The sequence below is a fragment of the Armigeres subalbatus genome, chromosome 1 (genome assembly GCF_024139115.2).
Source record: "Armigeres subalbatus isolate Guangzhou_Male chromosome 1, GZ_Asu_2, whole genome shotgun sequence".
Classification (NCBI taxonomy): domain Eukaryota; kingdom Metazoa; phylum Arthropoda; class Insecta; order Diptera; family Culicidae; genus Armigeres; species Armigeres subalbatus.
Window position 1 is genome coordinate 63,396,428 of NC_085139.1, and position 20,736 is coordinate 63,417,163.

General features: G+C 39.4%; 1 protein-coding gene across 5 annotated transcripts in view; it reads right to left on the reverse strand.

Annotated features, from left to right (window-relative positions):
• The window catches only part of LOC134226297 (aminopeptidase A), a 99,703-nt gene that overhangs the window by 14,302 nt on the left and 64,665 nt on the right, over nucleotides 1–20,736 (reverse strand). For 2 of the 5 annotated variants that reach the window (XM_062707001.1, XM_062706983.1), the window contains exon 2: nucleotides 10,804–11,918. The exons of 1 other annotated variant lie outside the window; for it this stretch is intronic. In XM_062707001.1, coding sequence (XP_062562985.1) covers nucleotides 10,804–11,705 — 902 coding nt within the window. In that variant the 5' untranslated portion in view covers nucleotides 11,706–11,918. The remainder of the gene's footprint in view (nucleotides 1–10,803; nucleotides 11,919–20,736) is intronic. 2 more of the 5 variants (XM_062706992.1, XM_062707009.1) reach the window with 1 other exon arrangement.

Below are 20,736 nucleotides of genomic sequence, written 5' to 3' on the forward strand. Positions count from 1 at the left end.
GTAATAAAAATCAGTTCAGTGCGAGATTTCTCTTGTTTCGGACAGCAGAACGATGGCGCGATCGGCCGAAATATTGTGTTCATCATTGCGCGGCCGGTAATAAAAATCAGTTCAGTGCTAGATTTCTCTTGTTTCGGACAGCAGAACGATGGCGCGATCGGCCGAAATATTGTGTTCTGCTTTGCGCGGCCGGTAATAAAAATCAGTTCAGTGCGTGATTTCTCTTGTTTCGGACAGCAGAACGATCGCGCGATCGGCCGAAATATTGTGTTCTGCTTTGCGCGACCGGTAATAAAAATCAGTTCAGTGCGAGATTTCTCATGTTTCGGACAGCAGAACGATGGCGCGATCGGCCGAAATATTGTGTTCTGCTTTGCGCGGCCGGTAATAAAAATCAGTTCAGTGCGAGATTTCTCTTGTTTCGGACAGCAGAACGATGGCGCGATCGGCCGAAATATTGTGTTCTGCTTTGCGCGGCTGGTAATAAAAATCAGTTCAGTGCGTAATTTCTCTTGTTCGGACAGCAGAACGATCGCGCGATCGGTCGAAATATTGTGTTCTGCATTGCGCGCCCGGTAGTTAGTTTGTAATACTTTTCGTGCCCGATTCATGGCTAGGTAAAATCACTGTGTATAAAGAATGGCACGGTCGTATCGCTTATCAAAGTGAATCCAGATCCAACGATGCCTACCAATTAACTGATAATCCTTCCTGTGGTTTTTGTGGAGATGCAGAGGTAAACACGGTCTTCAAATAGCAAAAACCACCTACTAATATTCCTTCCTTCTTCCTAACTGACTACAAGGACGTGGCCGGCGCCGTTATTGATCATTTGAATTTTAGAGTCACTGAAACTTGCACACTGAGAATCCTTGAACAATCCCAGTCAATCATTCAGTTGATTCTTTGTGCAATTTCACTGATTCTGGTCAATCACGGAGTAGCAACCATAGATATGTGTAGTCAGTCAAAGCTAAGCTAAAGCTAAGCTAAGCTAAGCTAACGTTGGCTCCGAACCTGATTGCCCTAACGTAATGTCTTCTTATTGGCTTTACATCCCCACACTGGAACAGAGTCGCCTTGCAGCTTAGTGTTCATTAAGCACTTCCACAGTTATTAACTGCGAGGTTTCTTAGCCAAGTTACCATTTTTGCATTCGTATATCATGAGGCTAACACGATGATACTATTATGCCCAGGGAAGTCGAGACAATTTCCAATCCAAAAATTGCCTAGACCGATACCGGGAATCGAACCTAGCCACCTACAGCATGGTCTTGCTTTGTAGCCGCGCGTCTTACCGCACGGCTAAGGAGGGCCCCCTAACGTAATACTGCCTGTATATTGCCTATATTTATTGCTGGTTGCTGCATACCGTTCTGCCTAGCTGATAATACTTCGGTATCTGACAGTGTTCCGTGTCGGTTCGAGTCAATCAGCTGTGCCTGTTCCGTCGAGGCTACCATCGTCGAATTGATCGCTCTCCACTTCTGTACTTTGCTCGTTCGACTTTCCACCGACTCTTCACTGCCGTTGTCATTTTGTTCTCCCTCTTCCATCTCTATAATTTCTCGTAATGATTCTTCCAATACTGTATGCTTCAATTTGTTAAAGTTCCGCTTCATTCTGCGCTTATTTTCCTGTTCTTGTTCGCGTAGTTTAAGCTCCAGACGTTTCGATGCGAAAGCTTGTCACCTCCCCTCTGACCGGGGGGCGCATGATACCCGGAGACGATAGGATACGATAACTTAAAACAGATGCAGCTAGTATTGGTCCCACGACCCTAATACTTGACCTGCAGCTGGAATCAGGTTCGAAAAGGGGAACCACCACGCAGAATTAAGCGAGCCAATTTCCCAAACCAAAAGAAAAGTTCTAGTCTCAAAAGAAATATGGAGTGAAATAAAGACTTACTTACATTTTTATTGTTGAACTTAGCCATTGGTATACTACTGACGACTCACATCGGTTAGACCACACAATACCCGGCAACTATATAGCGTGAAAGGTAACTGCTAGCACTTGCTTAAACTGCACTGAAACCGTCCCGGTCTGCTTGACGTTGAACCGATAAGTAGAGGATTCTCAAATGAACTCTCTTATCAAACATCGAGTTAAGCGTGAGAGGGTTTCTAAAACCGGTGATGTGGTTTTATGGTAATCACTCCATGATCCTTTTGATGGTATGGTTGAGTGGTTTTATTCGATTGTGGTGGGTTCTAAGCAGCATGCGCCCAGCGGAGCATGTGAGTAGGTATGCGGCGCGATCGATCGACAATTGACAACGATCGATCCGTTGATATTGTTCTGTTGTTTTGTTGTGGAGTGTGATGATTCGACATGAATAATTTGGCTATGTTGATTTGCAAGACTGAGAGCGTAATCAGATGCTCGACTAACGGAAGCTACGATCACCTAACGCACTTGCCAGGTAAAGGGAGCAGGTTACAAGCTTTCTGAGCCTCGAGCCTCTGGAGTTCTAATCTAGCCTTTCTTGTTCTTACGCTGTTGGACCCTATTGAAGCCACACTACCTGTCTTACTTCTGGATGGATTCACAGACACTATCGCGGAAGGTTGCTGGCAGTTCGGGTAAGTCAAGGTCCGGTCGGGATCCGCTGTACTGTCATTGACGCCTGCGCACTCGAAATGCTATCAGGAACAACAGTGACAGCAACTCACCATACGTTCATTGTCGGCCTTCTTGCCGTCCCGAGAAATGCCGTAACAAACACTCTGATTCTAATAGTAACCCTTTACCGACATGAACCATGGACGTTAAGCGAGGCGCACCGGAAAGCTTTTGATATTTTCGAGCAAAAAGTACAATACTCGGAGCCGGAAAGAATTTTTAGTTTCTTAGTGTGTGTGAGCATAAGTGTATCGACGCTGTAGCCAACCAGGTGCCAGGTAGGTACTGCTTAATGTTATATTCCGGAACGCTCCCCGGCACTAAGGAGTTAGTTTCCTATTTAGCGTCAATCGACACTCATCAATTTTTGGGGGCATTAATTGAGAGAATACGCATTGCCATATGCAGGAAACGGTTTAGGGACATCACCAATGTTATGCGGAGATCGATGCTGTAGAGAGAGGATACATTTTTTTACAGTGAACTGAATGCCGTCGTGCATAATGTTCCGAAGGATCACATAAGGATCTACATGGACGTAGATCAGCTTGAACAACGCGGACTATGAGCGTGTCATGGTGTTGAAAAAAAAAGTGAAATTGGTGAGCTGTTTGCAGAGTTCTGGGGCAACAACGGCATAGTGATTGGAAGATCGCTCTTTTTCCATTAGTCAGTGCACAAAGTCACATGGGTCTCTTGTGATGAACATATTGAAAATCACATCTGTATTAGCGGAAAATTGAAGCGTAATGATGTCCGGAATAAAGGCAGCGCTGAGATCGTGTCTGACCATCACCTTCTAAACCAATTACGTGTTGCTCGGAATCACCGACGGGAGGAGAGACTCAGGCGGCGATTTAACACAGACCGATTAGATGATTCAGGTGTGAAGTGATCGTTCGTTGAAGAACTTGGAACTCGGGCAGCGGGCATGTTTCGAAAGGTGAAAGCGTAGAGCAATGGACGGCCATCAAGAATGCATTTATCGAAACCAGTGAGAACTACCAGGGTGAGGTGTGTAGTCAGTGATAAGAGTGGATTACTAATACGACCTGAAATGCGTAAAGAAGCATAAGCCGCGATAGAGTGCGCTACATACGGGACACGCGAGCGTGTGTATACCGTGACATACCCTAATTCCACGCATCGCCTAATACCGTGGTTTTCATCAAAAATTAGAACCTGGCTATCATGGACATAGCGGAAGATTTTACCAAAGAAGAACATAAGACTAGACGATTGAGAAAGGGTGCAATTAAAGAAACTAAGACACGTGCAATTATTTTAATTACATCAAAGCCATTTTTCTTCTTCGACATGGTATTCTCTCGATACATTCTCAAAGTGAACTTATATTCATTAACAAAAGTGAGTATCGCAATGTGTGTGCCTAAAAATATTCACCGCTAAGCTTTTTTTTCCAAACACAGAACAGTGTCAAATGCAACATGAATTGAAACTTTTATAAACGTGAAACGTAAAAAATGAATCGTAACAAAAACTTCATCCAACGGGAACAAAATTCTTGTGCATGGTTTAACAGCATTCACATTTTTTTTTTCAAATTCCTACTTCCTATCCTTTTTCATTTTTATGATGTACAGGAGGACGATTACTTCCTATCCTAACTTAAATTATGCAATCTCAAACAGAAAATCTATACGATGATGAATCTTCGAAAAATGCTAAAAGTAACATTAAACAGAAAGACGGGACGGGAGTTCAATCAAAGTTAATTGCATATATTCCGGGGATTAAACCACTCGACTTGGACATTAATTTACAATGTTGTGAAAACTCTGTTACGGTTGCTTTTATTTTGTTCAAATAGTTGTAATATTCGATTGAATCTGTGTCATTTGTGTTAGATTGCGTCAGTTTTGTTAGTTGATTCTGTGTCTGGAATCAAGAAGAAAGCCTTAATTTAGGCAATTAAATGTTAAGTAGTGTTTGCTCCAGACACAGACATCGAATCGTTAATGCCAAATGGCACTAATTGATTCGGGGTGCCCAAATATGATAAGAATCCTATACAAAAGCTCCGCTACACTGCCGAAAAAAACCTTCCGAAGTTCATTAACTTACCTTATGAAATTTAGCCACAAGAAAACGGTTTGAAAATCATAAGGTAGCTTTATGAAACAGAATGAACTTCAGATGAACTAAGCTCATATTGAAAAAGTATGTTTATCTTAATGCAACCTTATGAAAATCCATAAGGCAACCTAATGAAGTTCATTTACATGGAGTATGAAAATATAGGAAAATATTTTTTTTATTTTTTCTTTTGTTTTTCATTAAATTTAAAAAAAATATGATGGCTTTGATACAGAATATTATTTACTAAACCTTCTTGATACTGGAGGGAAGGAGTGTCATTATTTTGACTATTAGCAATACCTCAAACATGAACCTGCATGAGAAACTGACCCGTCAAATGATCCGTGTTTGTCTCCTATCCTTTCTGCCTGTCTGTTACTGAATCTGGGACCATATTGGTTGCTTTTAAGTTTGGAACAGCTTGATCACCAGTTGAAAACATCCATTTTTCCATGCTGAGTTGGTGGAAAAATATCCTGCGCGTGGTTAGTAAATCATGTACATACGACCGAGCATACGACATAAGAACGTAAAACGACATTTTTCACCGCCTCGTATTACCACCGCAATCGTAGTCTGAGGAATACGACATACAGCTTGATCAGTCCCACCCGGATGACGCTAATGTTGGAATACTCCAGGTGGTTTTGAAAATACTGCTGTCCACTCCCTTGTGCATCTACTGGAACACCGGTTAGTTCTTTACCGTAAATTGCTCCGCGTTGAAGTTTGTCTGTCTGTTTGTCTCGGTGGACTCTCATGCACCAAATCATAGGCGGAGTGGTATCCATTTGAGGTCACTGCAATACTCTACACAAAATGCCGGTACTGTTACTGCAGCAAGTATTTCAGCCGGAATCTGTCGATGGTGCTCTTCAGTACTAAATGGTACTAGTCATTAGAGCACGTTTGTTCAATTTGACATCCAGTTGCAGCAGTTCTAACGATTCGTTTTTTTCCTTCTCAAGACAGTCTCCATCTATTCCATCTTTTGCAGCGTATGCTTGCTCAGTTCAATAGTAACAGACGCACTTTAATTCAACGAGTCTTGTTTGGCTATACGTAGATAGCCTTTGGCGGTCACGAGGCGTTAGGCATTGAACAACGATTGATGCATAGAAATGACGAGGTGTTAATTTAGATGGGTTGACGAATGCGTACGCTTGGTGTAAGTACTAAGCAGGTTGCTGTTTTTGGAGGATGCAGCTCAAGAATGTGGGAATTTTCATTTCTTTGTGCTGAGCACAAGAGGGAACATAATACCTTTTGCCCCATATGCAGGTATCGGCTGCTGTGGAACTGGGTCTTCGATAATAATAACAATCGGTCCAGGATCCTTTGATCCGTAAGTGGTGATAATCATCGGGTGAGCTGTAATGAATGCATGCATCCAATTGAGTGATGTATTCTATAAACCATAGTTTCCCAAAGTGGTGGGTCGCGACCCCCAGCCTGTGTAAATCTTATGGAATGGGGTCGCGACCCCCCAACTTTGGGAAGCTATGCTTTAAACTATCATTTACGAAAGAATTCAGAATTCTCTCATATTTATACTTTACCTGTGACCAAGCCTGTGACGGTGGGGTTGGTAGTATGGATATTCCTTCGCTCCCTTTGATGATTCCCTGCTATCGCTTGAGCTGTAATAGTCGCCATTTGCTTCAGTCATTTCCACTGCCGAGGTAGTTTCCGATTTTAAATCAATTTTTGATGTTCGTGCTTACGTTCCTCATTCTCCGTGCATAGCATTGAACACTTAGCAAATATTTCGTTGGATGATTTGAACGGCTCCAACGACTTCATTATCTTCTCGATCTAACCGGTTTGAAGACCCGACATCAAGAAGTAGTTGAAGTGGAATGCTTGCGTGGTAGTGGGTAGTGGTAGTGGTAGTCGTAGAGGGATTTTTCCTTGGACACTTTGTTTTCATTTATCTGTGCTTAATATAAACTTATGTATTGTACGTTTTAATGCAATCATATTATGTACTTACGTTTGATCGATGATGAAAATACTGGGCTTTTTAGTGGAAATACATCCGAGTGGTGATACATTTTTCATATCAAGAAAAATATGCGCTTTCGGTGGTTGTTGTTGAATCTATGGATGGGCTTGCGATTGCAGATGAGAAACATACATTATGCCGAGAATCGGTTTGTGTTGATTCTTTCATTCTGGTGGATTTGAGATTCCAAAGCGATGTTGGTGTAAAAGGTCGTCTCTGCTCTGGACATATGTCCATCTCAAGTTAAATTGCACCAAGTGTCCATGGTCGTTTTTCTTCTTTTCAATTTTTTTAACGATAGCAGCACGTCACAAATACCGAAAATGTCGTTACGGCATTCTGCCATCTACTTGAGATCTTGATGGCTACAAGCATCCAAGACAAATTCCGAGATGAACGATAAATTCGAACTCCGTCGGGTAATCTTCCGGTATAAATATAAAATAAATATATGTTAAGCTCAAACTGAGCGCTTGTTGAGCGGCGACACTGCCAGTCTTCTGATGAGTATCAACAAAAACAACCGCCAACTGTTCCGTCCATCCCGGATTTATTGGACCATCTGCAGATAATGCGTATCAACTGCGAAAGATTCCACTGTGCGCTTTAGCTTGCGAGAATGACAATATTACAATGGCTAAAAACTAATAAATAATTTAGTTTTCTGCTGTTCGATAGTATGAACTTACTTATCTGACCAATTTACATTTGATTATGGAAAATCAGCCATTTTGACAATTAGTCATTGAGATGACGCTTTGGAATGAACTTGGCTCGTCCATAAGATTACCGTATGACATTCATAAGGCAGGCTTTTGAATTTCATTTGAATCTTATGAAACGAAATAAAATGAATTTTTAAGGTTTCATAAGGCAGAACTTATGGAAATCGAAATGTTTTTTTTCCAGCAGTGTATGAATACAGCAAACAATAAAAATATATTTGCGGTCTTTGGCTGATGGACCAAAATCTCATATGAAACCTCGTCATTTCTCGTAGTGGGCACCACCTAGCCGTCTCTCTCAGGGTCCCAGGAGAGAACGTGCATTATTTTAATTTGTTATTTGTTACATGTTGATTGTTTATCTTTATGTTTGTATAAAATAAATTTGTTACAATGGCGCCCAGCTAAATAACCCACAATGATAGTAATGGCGATTTGATATTACTGCAAGGCAAGTATCGATTTGATTGTTTAGTATGTGATTCATTTGATTTTTCGCGAGAACCATTTGTAATCCATTTTAATTGTAGAATCAACAGAGTTAGTTTAGCGTAGCAAAGAATCTGATTATAGGACAATTTGCCAAGACTCGTTGGCGTTCAGACAACTTTTGGTAGGATTCGCTACCGTTTATGAAGTTTTAGAATAGATTTATTTTTTTGAGATTTGTAGCTTAGGTTAAGCTTCCAGTCTGTTAGTCCTCTAGTCAGATTTTTCGTCACTAGCTGACTTAAGAATTTATCATGAATCGGTTCTCCGATTCATGAAAAATTTTGTGCTGTTGGGTAAGGTTGTGTTACGGTTGCTTTTATTTTGTTCAAATAGTTGTAATTTTTCGATTGAATATGTGTCATTTGTGTTAGATATTGCGTCAGTTTTGTTAGTTGAGTCTGTGTCTGGAATCAAGAAGAAAGCCTTAATTTAGGCAATTAAATGTTAAGTAGTGTTTGCTCCAGACACAGACATCGAATCGTTAATGCCAAATGGCACTAATTGATTCTGGGTGCCCAAATATTGCGCATAAATCCCAAAATTGTATTCCCTCCTTCGAGTTTCCACGCCGGGCACCCAACGCCAGACTCGGGGACAAGGAGATGATTGTCAAGTTGGTACCCCTGATTTTTGACTACTGATGTCGATTAGTTGTGTGAGTGCACCGATGTCAAAAAATAGAGCTTTCAACTGAAAATTTTATTGTCAAATGCAAATTTTGACAGTATTATAGATGTATGAGTGAATAAAATGTGCAAATGCTCTATCGCGGAAGAAAAGTGTCAATGATTTCAGTGCCGAAACGAAAATTTTCAATGCAAAAAGCAATATGATATGAATTCTACACAAAAGGTCAGCTATGAATACGGCAAACTGTTTGCTGTAGACAAAATGCGCAATACGCAATATAAAATATATTTGCTGGATTTGGCTGATTGACCAAAATCTCATATAAAAACCTCGTCATTTCCCGTAGTGCGGGCACCACCTAGCCGTCTCTCTCAGGGCCCCAGGAGAGAATGTGCATTATTTTAATTTGTTATTTGTTAGGTACATGTTGAATGTTTATCTTTAGGTTTGTATAACATAAATTTGTTACAACAGTTACTCATATGTGAATATGTACATTATGTGGAAGATATTGATTTGAAAAATATATTGGAGGTAACCACTTTCCCTTCGATGGGACTCGAAACCCCCGACCCTCGGTCCTGGGTGCGAGTCCCATCGAAGGGAAAGTGGCTATCTACAATACATTTTTCAAATCAATATCTTCCATATAATGTACATATTCACTAATTATTTTTTCACAACAGAAGACGGCAACTAAAAATTGGTTCCAGAAAAAAGGAACATCACACATTGGGACTGAACTTAAATTATCCCCAGTACCAGAGGTACTATGTTTTCGTCGGGAGCCATATGCACACACGCATATTTTCATTCAATACTCTATCGCGGAAGAAAAGTGTCAATGATTTCAGTGCCGAAACGAAAATTTTCAATGCAAAAAGCAATATGATATGAATTCTACACAAAAGGTCAGCTATGAATACGGCAAACTGTTTGCTGTAGACAAAATGCACAATACGCAATATAAAATATATTTGCTGGATTTGGCTGATTGACCAAAATCTCATATAAAAACCTCGTCATTTCCCGTAGTGCGGGCACCACCTAGCCGTCTCTCTCAGGGCCCCAGGAGAGAATGTGCATTATTTTAATTTGTTATTTGTTAGGTACATGTTGAATGTTTATCTTTAGGTTTGTATAACATAAATTTGTTACAACTCATATGTGAATATGTACATTATGTGGAAGATATTGATTTGAAAAATGTATTGGAGGTAACTACTTTCCCTTCGATGGGACTTGAAACCCACGACCCTCAGTCCTGGGTGCGAGTCTCATCGAAGGGAAAGTGGCTACATACAATACATTTTTCAAATCAATATCTTCCATATAATGTACATATTCACTAATTATTTTTTCACAACAGAAGACGGCAACTAAAAATTGGTTCCAGAAAAAAGGAACATCACACATTGGGGCTGAACTTAAATTAATCCCAGTACCAGAGTTACTATGTTTTCGTCGGGAGCCATATTACAATAAAATTATGCACACACGCAAATCTAAACAATTACCTACCAAATTGTATTGATAAAAAATCAAAACGCTTTCCCTCTTGGAATCCTAAGGGAAACGTTAATGTGGTGCCAATTACTGAATATGACGAAGGTCCTTGAGATTTTATACCATCAGTCAGTCCCGCAAATATATACTCAATCCAGTTGAAACCCGAAATTGAGTGCTAGCGAAGTTGGATTTTTCTCACAATCCGTACGTTAAACCTAACTTCGGAAGTGGTGGGCTGAATGGCGCTTCGCGATATGCAAACAGCGCACCACTTCCGAAGTTAGATTTAACGTATGGATTGTGAGAAAAATCCAACTTAGCTATCCCCCAATTCCGGTTTTCAACTGGATTGAGAATATTTTGATTGCATATTGCTCTTTGTCTATCAACAGTGAGGGGTTGTATTTTGTATTCATGACCGGATTTGCTTTAGGGTTTTGATCATATTTGGGAGTCTCGATACATTTTGATGGAATTTCATTGCCTATATACTACTTTTAAATTTGATTCCAGCCACAAAACATTGACGAATGGTACAGTTTCACTCGAACATTTACCCTTGTACGAACATAAAAAATAAACCGTAGCATATAGGTACTTTTGCAAACTGACTCTACCGTCTCTACCAACTCAAGAAAAATATAAACACTCACGTTCACTCATCCGTTGCCGGCAAAACAAACTTCCCTCACCAAACCCTCCCATTCCATACCTGGTCGTATTGCTGATTTTGTCCTTGTAGGTGCTGCTGTAGAATCCAACGATCCGGTTCGCCAAATTGCCGCTAAAGTTCATACTTAACCGGTACTCGCCCGACCCGACCCCCTCTGTTTCTATCACCCAGTACTGATGGGGCTCGAACTCGAACGCCTGTTTCACCTTAACCGGCTCCTCCGTTCGGTCGGCTTTCATTCTTTTCACCATTGTATCCGTAATGGCAAGTTGCTTGCTGTGCAACACAATGAAATCCGTCGGCTCACTTATGGTGATGTCGATTCCAACCCGTCCTGTGAACGTCTGTTGTTCCAGGTTCGGAAACATCTGCAGATCGTAGTGATGGGGCTTGATATGCCGCGGCAGCCGGAAACTCAATTTTTCAAGCACTTTCGAACCCATCTTCAACACGTTCATGCCACCCGGCCCTCCTGAGTACACTGAATTCGGTAGGAATATAGACGTCCTATTGTTGCCGGTCGTTTCGTTGTTATCAGAATCGTCTTCTGCCCTATCAAATGTTCCCTTATCTGTGCCGAACAGATTTGGACGATTAAAGTGATCGATGCTCTTACCCTGCTTATGGCCACTTGGTGACGGCGATGGCGTTTGATTTGCACTGCTCACCGTGAGATACGACGAGAACAGTGGTGGCGATGACTGTTCCGACAGCCTCCTGCCGACCAGCACCAGTGCACTCAGCAGGCAGAGGCAGAGCACGAAGAGAAAGGCACATGCAGCGAGCAGCGAGAGAATAAGTATCGAGCGTCGTTTGCTCTCGTTGGCCGCCTCTAGCGATGCCGTCGACGACATCATCGAGTTTCGCTGGCTGGAGAAATGTGACGGCGGCCGAATGGAGGACGGTCCACTGCCGGCCACTCCGGGATGTTTCGCGGTCATTTTCGGTCGAGAGATTCCGAACGTAGACTAAGCTTTGTACTGTTGCTATTAATCACTTGCCTAGTAGTCACTCATGTTGCTGGATTTCATAAGTCCAAAAATGGCGCAATTTTGGATGGTTTCTATTGGAGCAGCTAACCAGTTCACGTGAGTCACGCGATGAAATGTTCTTTCCAAATTGCTGATTAGAAACTGAAAGTCCTATCGGTGGAACTTATTTAATCGGTTAGCACAATGTATATTTATTGTAGATATTAATGGTTTCGCGCGAAGCACAAAAAGAGAAAGAGAGAGGAGAGGAGGGTTCAAACGATATGCAGCTCAAGGGCATCCAGTTACATTTGGACGATGCAGCTTGTGGTGCTGGTGGTTAGACGGTGGTGGCCGCTAATCAAGCATGCAATAATATGATTTTTATTGCAAGTGGATTTGAATTGGAGAAAAGACGTTTGGTTATTTGCTCGTGACTCGTGAGGATGGATGAACTAACAATTATCGATAAGATAAACCCAAACAAAGTAACAATTTCGCTGCTTCCCTTTTCGTTACACTGCACAAAAAATGTTCATAACGCGAATAAATTCAATATCTCGGTTCGGTATGGGTGGGTTGCGTTGAAATTTTGACATAAATCGTAGAACTTTCTGTGGAATCGTGAAAAGGTGGTTAAGTTCGTTGCACGAAGCTGGAAGATCTCGATTTACCCCAATGTCCCTTATTTGTTATGCAATTCATCAATATCGGAGCTACAAACTATCAACAAAACTTAACATATTGGACCTCGAATTTTGCCAAGAATCGTGTTATATGCGAGCTCTGTCTACTGCACGATGCTGGGTATTGAGTCATGCTGATTTTACCCCACGTTCTCATATTTCTCACATTATTAGTCTAGAATTTTCCAGGAAATCGAGTGGAATTCTTTATTTCCACCGCACGACGTAAGAAACTACAATATTGCTAAATTACCCTCATTATAGAATGATTTTTTAATAATTATCCAAAAAGCCAAGGTCTTCCGGAAGGCATAACAAATAAGGGGCATTGGGGCACCTTGTTTCACAGGTCTTGCAGCTTCGTGCAGTGAACCTTTTTTTACACGATTCCCCAAAAATTTCTACGATTTGTGTCAAAATTTCAACGCAATTCGCCCATACCGAACCAAGATATTGAATTTATTTTTTACATACAACCAGTTTAAATGTCATATTGCACTATTCATATTATTTATACAATCTTCTTTCCGCACCAACACTCAAGTTAATAACCAAACCATCCATTTAGTTGTTCTTCAGATATTTACAAAACAAAACCGCTATTATTTCGAACAGTTTGACATAGTATGTCATTTTTCAATAAGTGATTCGAAAAATTTGATATTTCGTCAAAGGTACACCGGGGCAAGTAGAAACACTTTTTACAAAGTAGACATTTGAAGTACTGTAAAAAAAATCACCCTTTTATAAATTTTGAATCCGTTTGCTACTTCGGGCCTAACATTATACATAAAAAATAAGCAACCTTAAAAACTTTTTTCTAAATATTAGTATACTGCCGTTCTACGCATAATTGTCCAATGTATATAGGAAATCCCAGCAAACATGGGACAGATATGCGTATGACGGCAGTATACCTATTGAAATTATTTTTTTATATGCATCTTTTCAACTTATTGGCTAAAACACTGCGCTTTAAACAGACATAAGCTAATTTTGCTGTATTGAAAACACAATATATGTACTCAGTGAGACTCAAGTTGCACGAGGTTGTAAGGTGACTATTATGCCAGGATTCGCATAAGAGTCCCATGCAAATTTATGACGATTTTGATTTTATTTCAGAAGTATTCTTTAAATTGTCTCCTTTAAAAAAAACTGATAAAATAGTAGGCTTTGTTCTAGAAATTTGACAATCAAATCCTACAAATATTTACTCGCATAAAAGTCACATTCCAGATTTTGATACTCTTTAACACCAAAAATAAACTTAAATATGGTCTATTTAATTGTCCCATAGCAATATATACAGATAAAGAATATTACCTATGTAAATTTTTTGGAAAGATTGATTTTTTCAAGTTATTAGATTTTTTTTGTATTTCTCCATGTGAAACAGATTAGAACACTAAATTAATGATTTCGTGTGTGTTACTTCTACGTGAAGTTAAACGATTTACAATGATATGGAAATGCTAATATCATCTTCCAAACTTGGACGTACATGTTCATGATAGCATTAGAGGCGAAAGTATAGAATTGATAGTTCCGTTAGGATACGGCAGGCATGAAGAATGTTTTTATAGAAGTCGATTTGAAAGCGACTTCTATAAAACCATTCTTCATGCCTGCCTTATCCTAATGGAACTATCAATTTTATACTTTCGCCTCTAATTCTATCATGAACATGTACGTCTAAGTTTGGAAGATGATATTAGCATTTCCAGATTAGAAAAATTTAACGGCAAACTACTCAAGTTGGAGAAAACTGACATGGGACTCGTATGCGAATAAAGGCAGTATACAACAAAGTCACAAGCCTAATTTTTAGAGACCAAATTCTAGAGATAATGAAAATTTATGAGATTGATTACCTCCTACTGGTAACCACTCGGATTATTTTTCAGAATGGTTCACTTGAATTGTGCGCTTGATTAATTCAGTTCTGGTTTCTTCATAAATTTATTAATTAACCAGCGTATCTCTCATAAACTCCTCGATTGGAGAAAGAGGGGACTGGGGAAGTAAGGGGATTTAGTGAAATGTTTACATGCTCTAGGCACAGACAAACAGACATAACACTCGTCAAATTTTCATCGTTCACTGATTTACTGGTCAATTCAAATAATCATTAGTTGGCCAGTCGATCACTTGTGGCGCGCGCATCGTTTTTGCTCGAGTTTGACGTTTGCTCACTACCGCCATCTGGTTCGTGATTTGCCCAACTAACTGTAATCAACAGATGTCGTTAGTGTTTGAACGACGATGAACTTGATGGGTAAATGTTCAATGTGTTATGTCTGTTTGTCTGTGCTCTAGGGAAGCAATTGAATGGAGCTTGGGTTTCAGCTATCATTCTCAATGTTATCAAGGAAAGTAAGGAATATTAGTTAAATTTTCGATTTGGTCGTTTAATTCGTCAACCTTGGAACCTTGTAGAAGTAGGACCTACTACGGGCTCCAGAAGAAACTGCGGTCAAAAAAGATTTACACCCGCAACCAAATAGGGGAACTGATCCGTTTTTTTTTTTCATTTCACTGAACATATATTCATCTCATCGCAAAACAAAGAAATACAGCACCAATATCGTCGCTTCTTTTTGTTAACACGCGTGCTCACTATGGTAAAAAAAAATCACAAAAATAATGTCGTTTTCGTTTATTCGCACCGCTTGCACCGGTGTAGGCAAACTTACACTGGAATCGTTCGTTTTTAAAAACGGTGCAGTTCCGTTCTTGCACCTTTTTGCCACCGGTGCAGAAAAATCTACACCCTACCCGAAGCGAGTGTAGAGGGGAGGCACCGCGTGGTACCAATACTTATGCGATGCGGAGCTGTCATAAGTTTCCTACTCCGTTTCTTATTAGGTTCTTCGGATGGCTTTGTTTTTATTTTATTATCTGCTGATATCTATTCCTCATTGATATTATATTCAATAATGTTTATCAATGTTGTTGAAGTAGAATCAAAAGCTGCAAAGAATCTGTATCCAAAGAAGTTTCTATAATTGTACAATTTGTTATAATATTAATGAATTATTCTAATTATTAGTGATTTTTCAATTACAATTATATAAATCAAAATCAACAAAAGAGAGAGAAACCTTTATATATTTATTTTATTCTAATAAATTTATATAGTTATAAAACTATTCATTATTTATATTTATATATTTTCTTTTCTTAATGTAGTAAATCGAATAGTCAGATAGAACAAACTTGTTCATTTTCCTCAACATTATATTTTAACTTTATTCAAACGAATATTGACATGATGTAACAAGGTTTGACTGTGAAATTCTGGAATTGATCTCAAATTAATAGTCAATTTACATAACTATTTTTAAATCGAGAAATAATTTAAATTTACACATATGCGGTTCTTGATTCAGCCATATCCGGTTATCTTCTGATTCAGCTTTTATCAATACTTTTTCATAGCAATGATATAAATAGTGTTTTTGTCTTTTTTTAAACTTGATATTTTGTACTATGAATACAAATGAATTTTATAATATGTTCAATTCATATGAAATTATTGAAGTAAAGGAAAAAATATCAAGTTTCAGAAGACCAGCTTTGGAGTAAATCCGTAACGTAACGTATTAGATTTTTTTAAATCAATCACGTAGAGATGTGAAAATTTATGTTGAAGTCCATAACCTCGTATTGCATTATTTTCTGGTAAAACTCAAAATCGATTGATCATTTTGATACCGTCATTGGGGGTGACAAAAAAGCAAATGGGGTTGAAAATAGGTCACTGTCAACAATTTAAAAGTTTTAGTAGCAAGAAAACTAATTAACCAAATCTAATTAACCAGTCGTTTTCCAACGATTTTGTTATCGACCTCTTGGCTGCCAGTAACAGCGATGATTCATTCTTAACTCATCGTCACCCCCGATGGCGGTATTTGAATCGATCTTCGTTTCAAATAGTTTTCAAATAAATATAAACGGCTAGATTTCATGAATTTCTAACATTTACAATTTATCAAATTCTACAATTGCCCTTTGTTTTTTTTGAAGATTTTTCTACATTTAAATATGTTACAAACAATAAACAAAACGCATAAGAAACTACTTTATACGTTTTTAATTTGCAAAATTAAATTACAAAATTTGTGTAATACTTTGTGTAATATACAGTAGATATTTAAAAAAACATTAAAAATAAGACAAAAATATTACATAATCATATTACATCCTTACAAATATTACATCCTTATATAAATCTCAATAATATTTAGTCGCTATATGATATTTGATACACACTTAGCTCATTTTACAGTATTCGGTAAATTTTACCGAAATCTCAACCGCTGAACTGTTCGGTAAATTAATTTACAGATTTTTTGTATTTTTTTCCATTGCTCAACTGTCAAAATCACCGAAAATCAGTAAAATAATTTACCGAACAGTTCAGCGGTTGAGATTTCGGTAAAATTTTACCGAAGTCGGCGATTTATTTTAAGTGTGTATGATATTTGATAGATTGGATTGACGACATCACCAACACCATCGAAAACATGTGTTGGCAGTCAAAAAGTTGCACCCAAACCGTTCGTATTTGCGGTGGCAAATGTTGCACCGCCGGTGTACACCGTTCGGAATAAACGAAAACGACATAAGAAACAAAACAAATTCCTTCATCGGGAGCACACACACATACTCGCCGATGTGCTCAAGGACCGTGGATTCGGCATCGGAGCGCTGCAGAAAGTTTGTTGGAAGGGATCAATGGTGCGAACGTTTAGAGGTAATCATACCATCAACTGCGGTGGCCGATGGCCGTGGTGGCCGATCAATTAGAGAATGTGAAGTTTGATGATCAAAGGCCGGTTCTTTAACTTCAGCATAATCTACAGCCCACACTTCGGAAACACTGATGATGATAAGGACGCATTCTACGCGCAGTTGGAACGTAAGTACGACAGCTGCCCAAGCCACAACGTCAAAATCATCATAAGAGATTTGAACGCTCAGGTTGGCCAAGAGGAGGAGTTTAGACCGACTATTGGGAAGTTTAGCGCTCACCGGCTGACGAACGAAAACGGCCTACGACTAATTGATTTCGCCGCCTCCAATAATATGGCCATTCGCGGCACCTGCTTCCAAAACAGCCTTCCGTATCGGTACACCTGGAGATCACCACTGCAGACAGAATCACAAATCGACCATTGATGGACGACACTTCTCCGTCATTATCGACGTCAGGACATATCGTAACATAGCGTAACATAAAGCAGCTGGTAAGGATGGTATCGGAGCTGAGCTCATCAAGATGGGCCCGAAAAAGCAGGCCACTTGCCTGCACAAACTGATAGTCTGAATCTGGGAAACTGAGCAGCTACCGGAGGAGTGGAAGGAAGGGGTTATATGCCCTATCTACAAGAAAGGCGGCAAGCTGGAGTGTGAGAACTTTCGAGCGATCACCATCTTTAATGCCGTCTACAAAGTAATATCCCAGATCATCTTCCGACGTCTGTCACCATTAGTGAATGAGTTCGTGTGAAGTTATCAAGCCGGCTTCGTTGACAGCCGCTCGACAACGGACTAGATCTTTACTGTACGGCAAATCCTTAAAAAATGCCGTGAATACCAGGTCCCAACAACGCACCATCTGTTTATTGATTTCAAAGCGGCATACGACAGTATAGACCGCGTAAAGCTATAGAAAATTATGGACGAGAACAGCTTCCGTGGGAAGCTTACCAGACTGATCAAAGCAACGGTGGATGGTGTGCAAAACTGAGTGAAGATTTCGGGCGAACACTCCAGTTCGTTCGAATCGCGCCGGCACTAAGAAAAGGTGTTAGACTTTCGTGCCTGTTGTTCAACATCGCACTAGAAGGTGTCATGCGGAGAGCCGGGTGTAATAGCAGGGGAACGATTTTCAACAGCTACAGTCAATTTATTTGTTTCGCGGATGACTGCCATGGACACTGTCGGCCGTACATTTGCAAAGGTGGCAGAACTGTACACCGCCTGAAACATGAGGCAACAAAAGTTGGACTGGTGGTGAATGCATCAATGACAAAGTACATGCTTGTGGGCGGAACCGAGGGCGACAGAGCCCGTCTGGGAAGCAGTGTTACGATAGACGAGGATGCCTTCGAGGTGGTCGAGGAATTCGGATCCTTGCTAACGGCTAATAACAATGTTTGTCGTGAAATACGAAGGCGCATCATCTGTGGAAGTCGGACCTACTACGGGCTCCAGAAGAAACTGCGATCAAAAAAGATTCACCAAATATGGCATGTACAAGACGCTAATAAGACCGGTAATCCTCTACGGACATGAAACATGGACATTGCTCGAGGAGGACTTGCAAGCACTCGGAGTATTCGAGAGACGGGTGCTTTGGACCATCTTTGGCAGTGTGCAAGAAGACGGTGTGTGGCGGCGAAGAATGAACCACAAGCTCGCCCAGCTCTACGGCGAACCCAGTATCCAGCTAGAGCCGGACGGGTACGATGGGCAAGGCATGATGCAAGAATGCCGGACAGCAACCCTGCAAAGATGGTGTTTGCTTCCGATCTGGCAGGTACGAGACTTCGTGGAGCACAGCGAGTGAGATGGGCAGACCAGGTGCAAAACGACTTGGCGAGCGTGGGGCGCATTCGAGGATGGAGAGATGCGGCCTTGAACCGTGTATTGTGGCGTCAAATTGTTGATTCAGTGTTATCTGTTTAGATGTAGACTAAATAAATGAAATGAATAGTTGTGGAAAAATATTAAATAGATGTTTCACTCTTCAAAGATATACAAGTAAAAACACATAGGAACAAAAAATTCTCAATTTTCAAAATATTTTTATTAATGTGTAGAATTTTGATAACTAACTTTAAACCACATTTGAACATGCATTGTAGTTAATATTATTGATCGACATCAACAACTTATCGAAATCTGAACAATTGAAAATTACAAAAAATAATCAAAGTACCCCGTCTAAAGGCGATCATGGGCATTAGAGGGTTAATCGATAGAAATGGTAAAAGAGGACAATTGAGACGAAGTCAAAGGAGGAAAACATACTGAAATTGTAAGTAGATATTATGCTCAAATTTGTAAAACTTTTAAGACAAATCACAAATTTAAATCAAATTAAACTTCCACAGTTTGATCATCCCTTTGGATGATTACCCAAACGGTTCCGTTTTTCATATCTGACAATTCTTGGGGGAGGATTTTGCGAACGAACTTTTGGAAAAATTCACGAAATATCACCTGAATGATTATTAAAGAAATTTTCGAAGCAACGCCTGAAGTAAATTCCTAAGGAATTCCCGAGAATTTCCGATAATGATCGACTGAATCCCGATATTTTTGTTTATTTTTGCAAGTCTTAATTCTAGATTCAAAGCAGGGTTTTGTTTTACTTCCCGAAGAAATTCCTGACAGAATTCCCGAAAGAGAAGGAATTTTTGTAGAAATCTAAAATTTATATTAGTATTCCATTTGGAATTTGTTTCGAAATTGGATCGTAGTGCGCCGTGCTTCCGATTGAACGTGTTTTTATTTCGCTCCCGTCATTTTTCTGCTTATGCATTATGATTATTTCTTTCCAAATGTATGTAGATTTTTTTCAAGTGCCTTATAAAGTGAAGTGCAGTGTTTTGTCTGCGTCATATAGGAAAAAGACGACAATTCGGTGAGTTTGTTCCTTGGTACCTCTGTTTAATGACAAAAAAAAACAATTAGGGCGTTATATCCGGTGTGTAGAAAATATCCAAAATTTTACTGCTTTCACTTACTTTAGAATCAATTGGATAAATTGATTTGCTTGATTTTCAAAATTTCAGTAATTTAAAATAAGCTGCGAATCTAAAGCATTATCACATAAATGAAAAAAAAGTTTATTTCTGTTAAAGTGAACGAACTAGCGAAGCTTTTAAATGTACAGCAGTTTTGTTAGAATTTATCATCATATAAAATATACCTACTCCCTTTGTAACAACATTTTAATACCAAAAAATTATGTTCCATTCCATGTATTTTATTATTTATAATCAATCTTAATGTATTGGTAAACTAGAAGATCACATTTATTCAACAAATAAAATTGCTGATGCATTTTGCATTTTTCTCTTGCTCAATCTCTTGTTTTAATAATTGCTTTAAGTATTTCATATCTGAAATCTCTTTGAAAACTTTGCTAAGATTAACCAACAATCATAATCGTAGCGTTTGCAATCATATCATAGTTATCATTATTTTTACGTAGGACTTACGTCTCTCTTTACTATACCGGGTGTCATTTCAAAATATTCAAATCGACCGCGTTACGCTATGTTGAAAGATTTTAAACG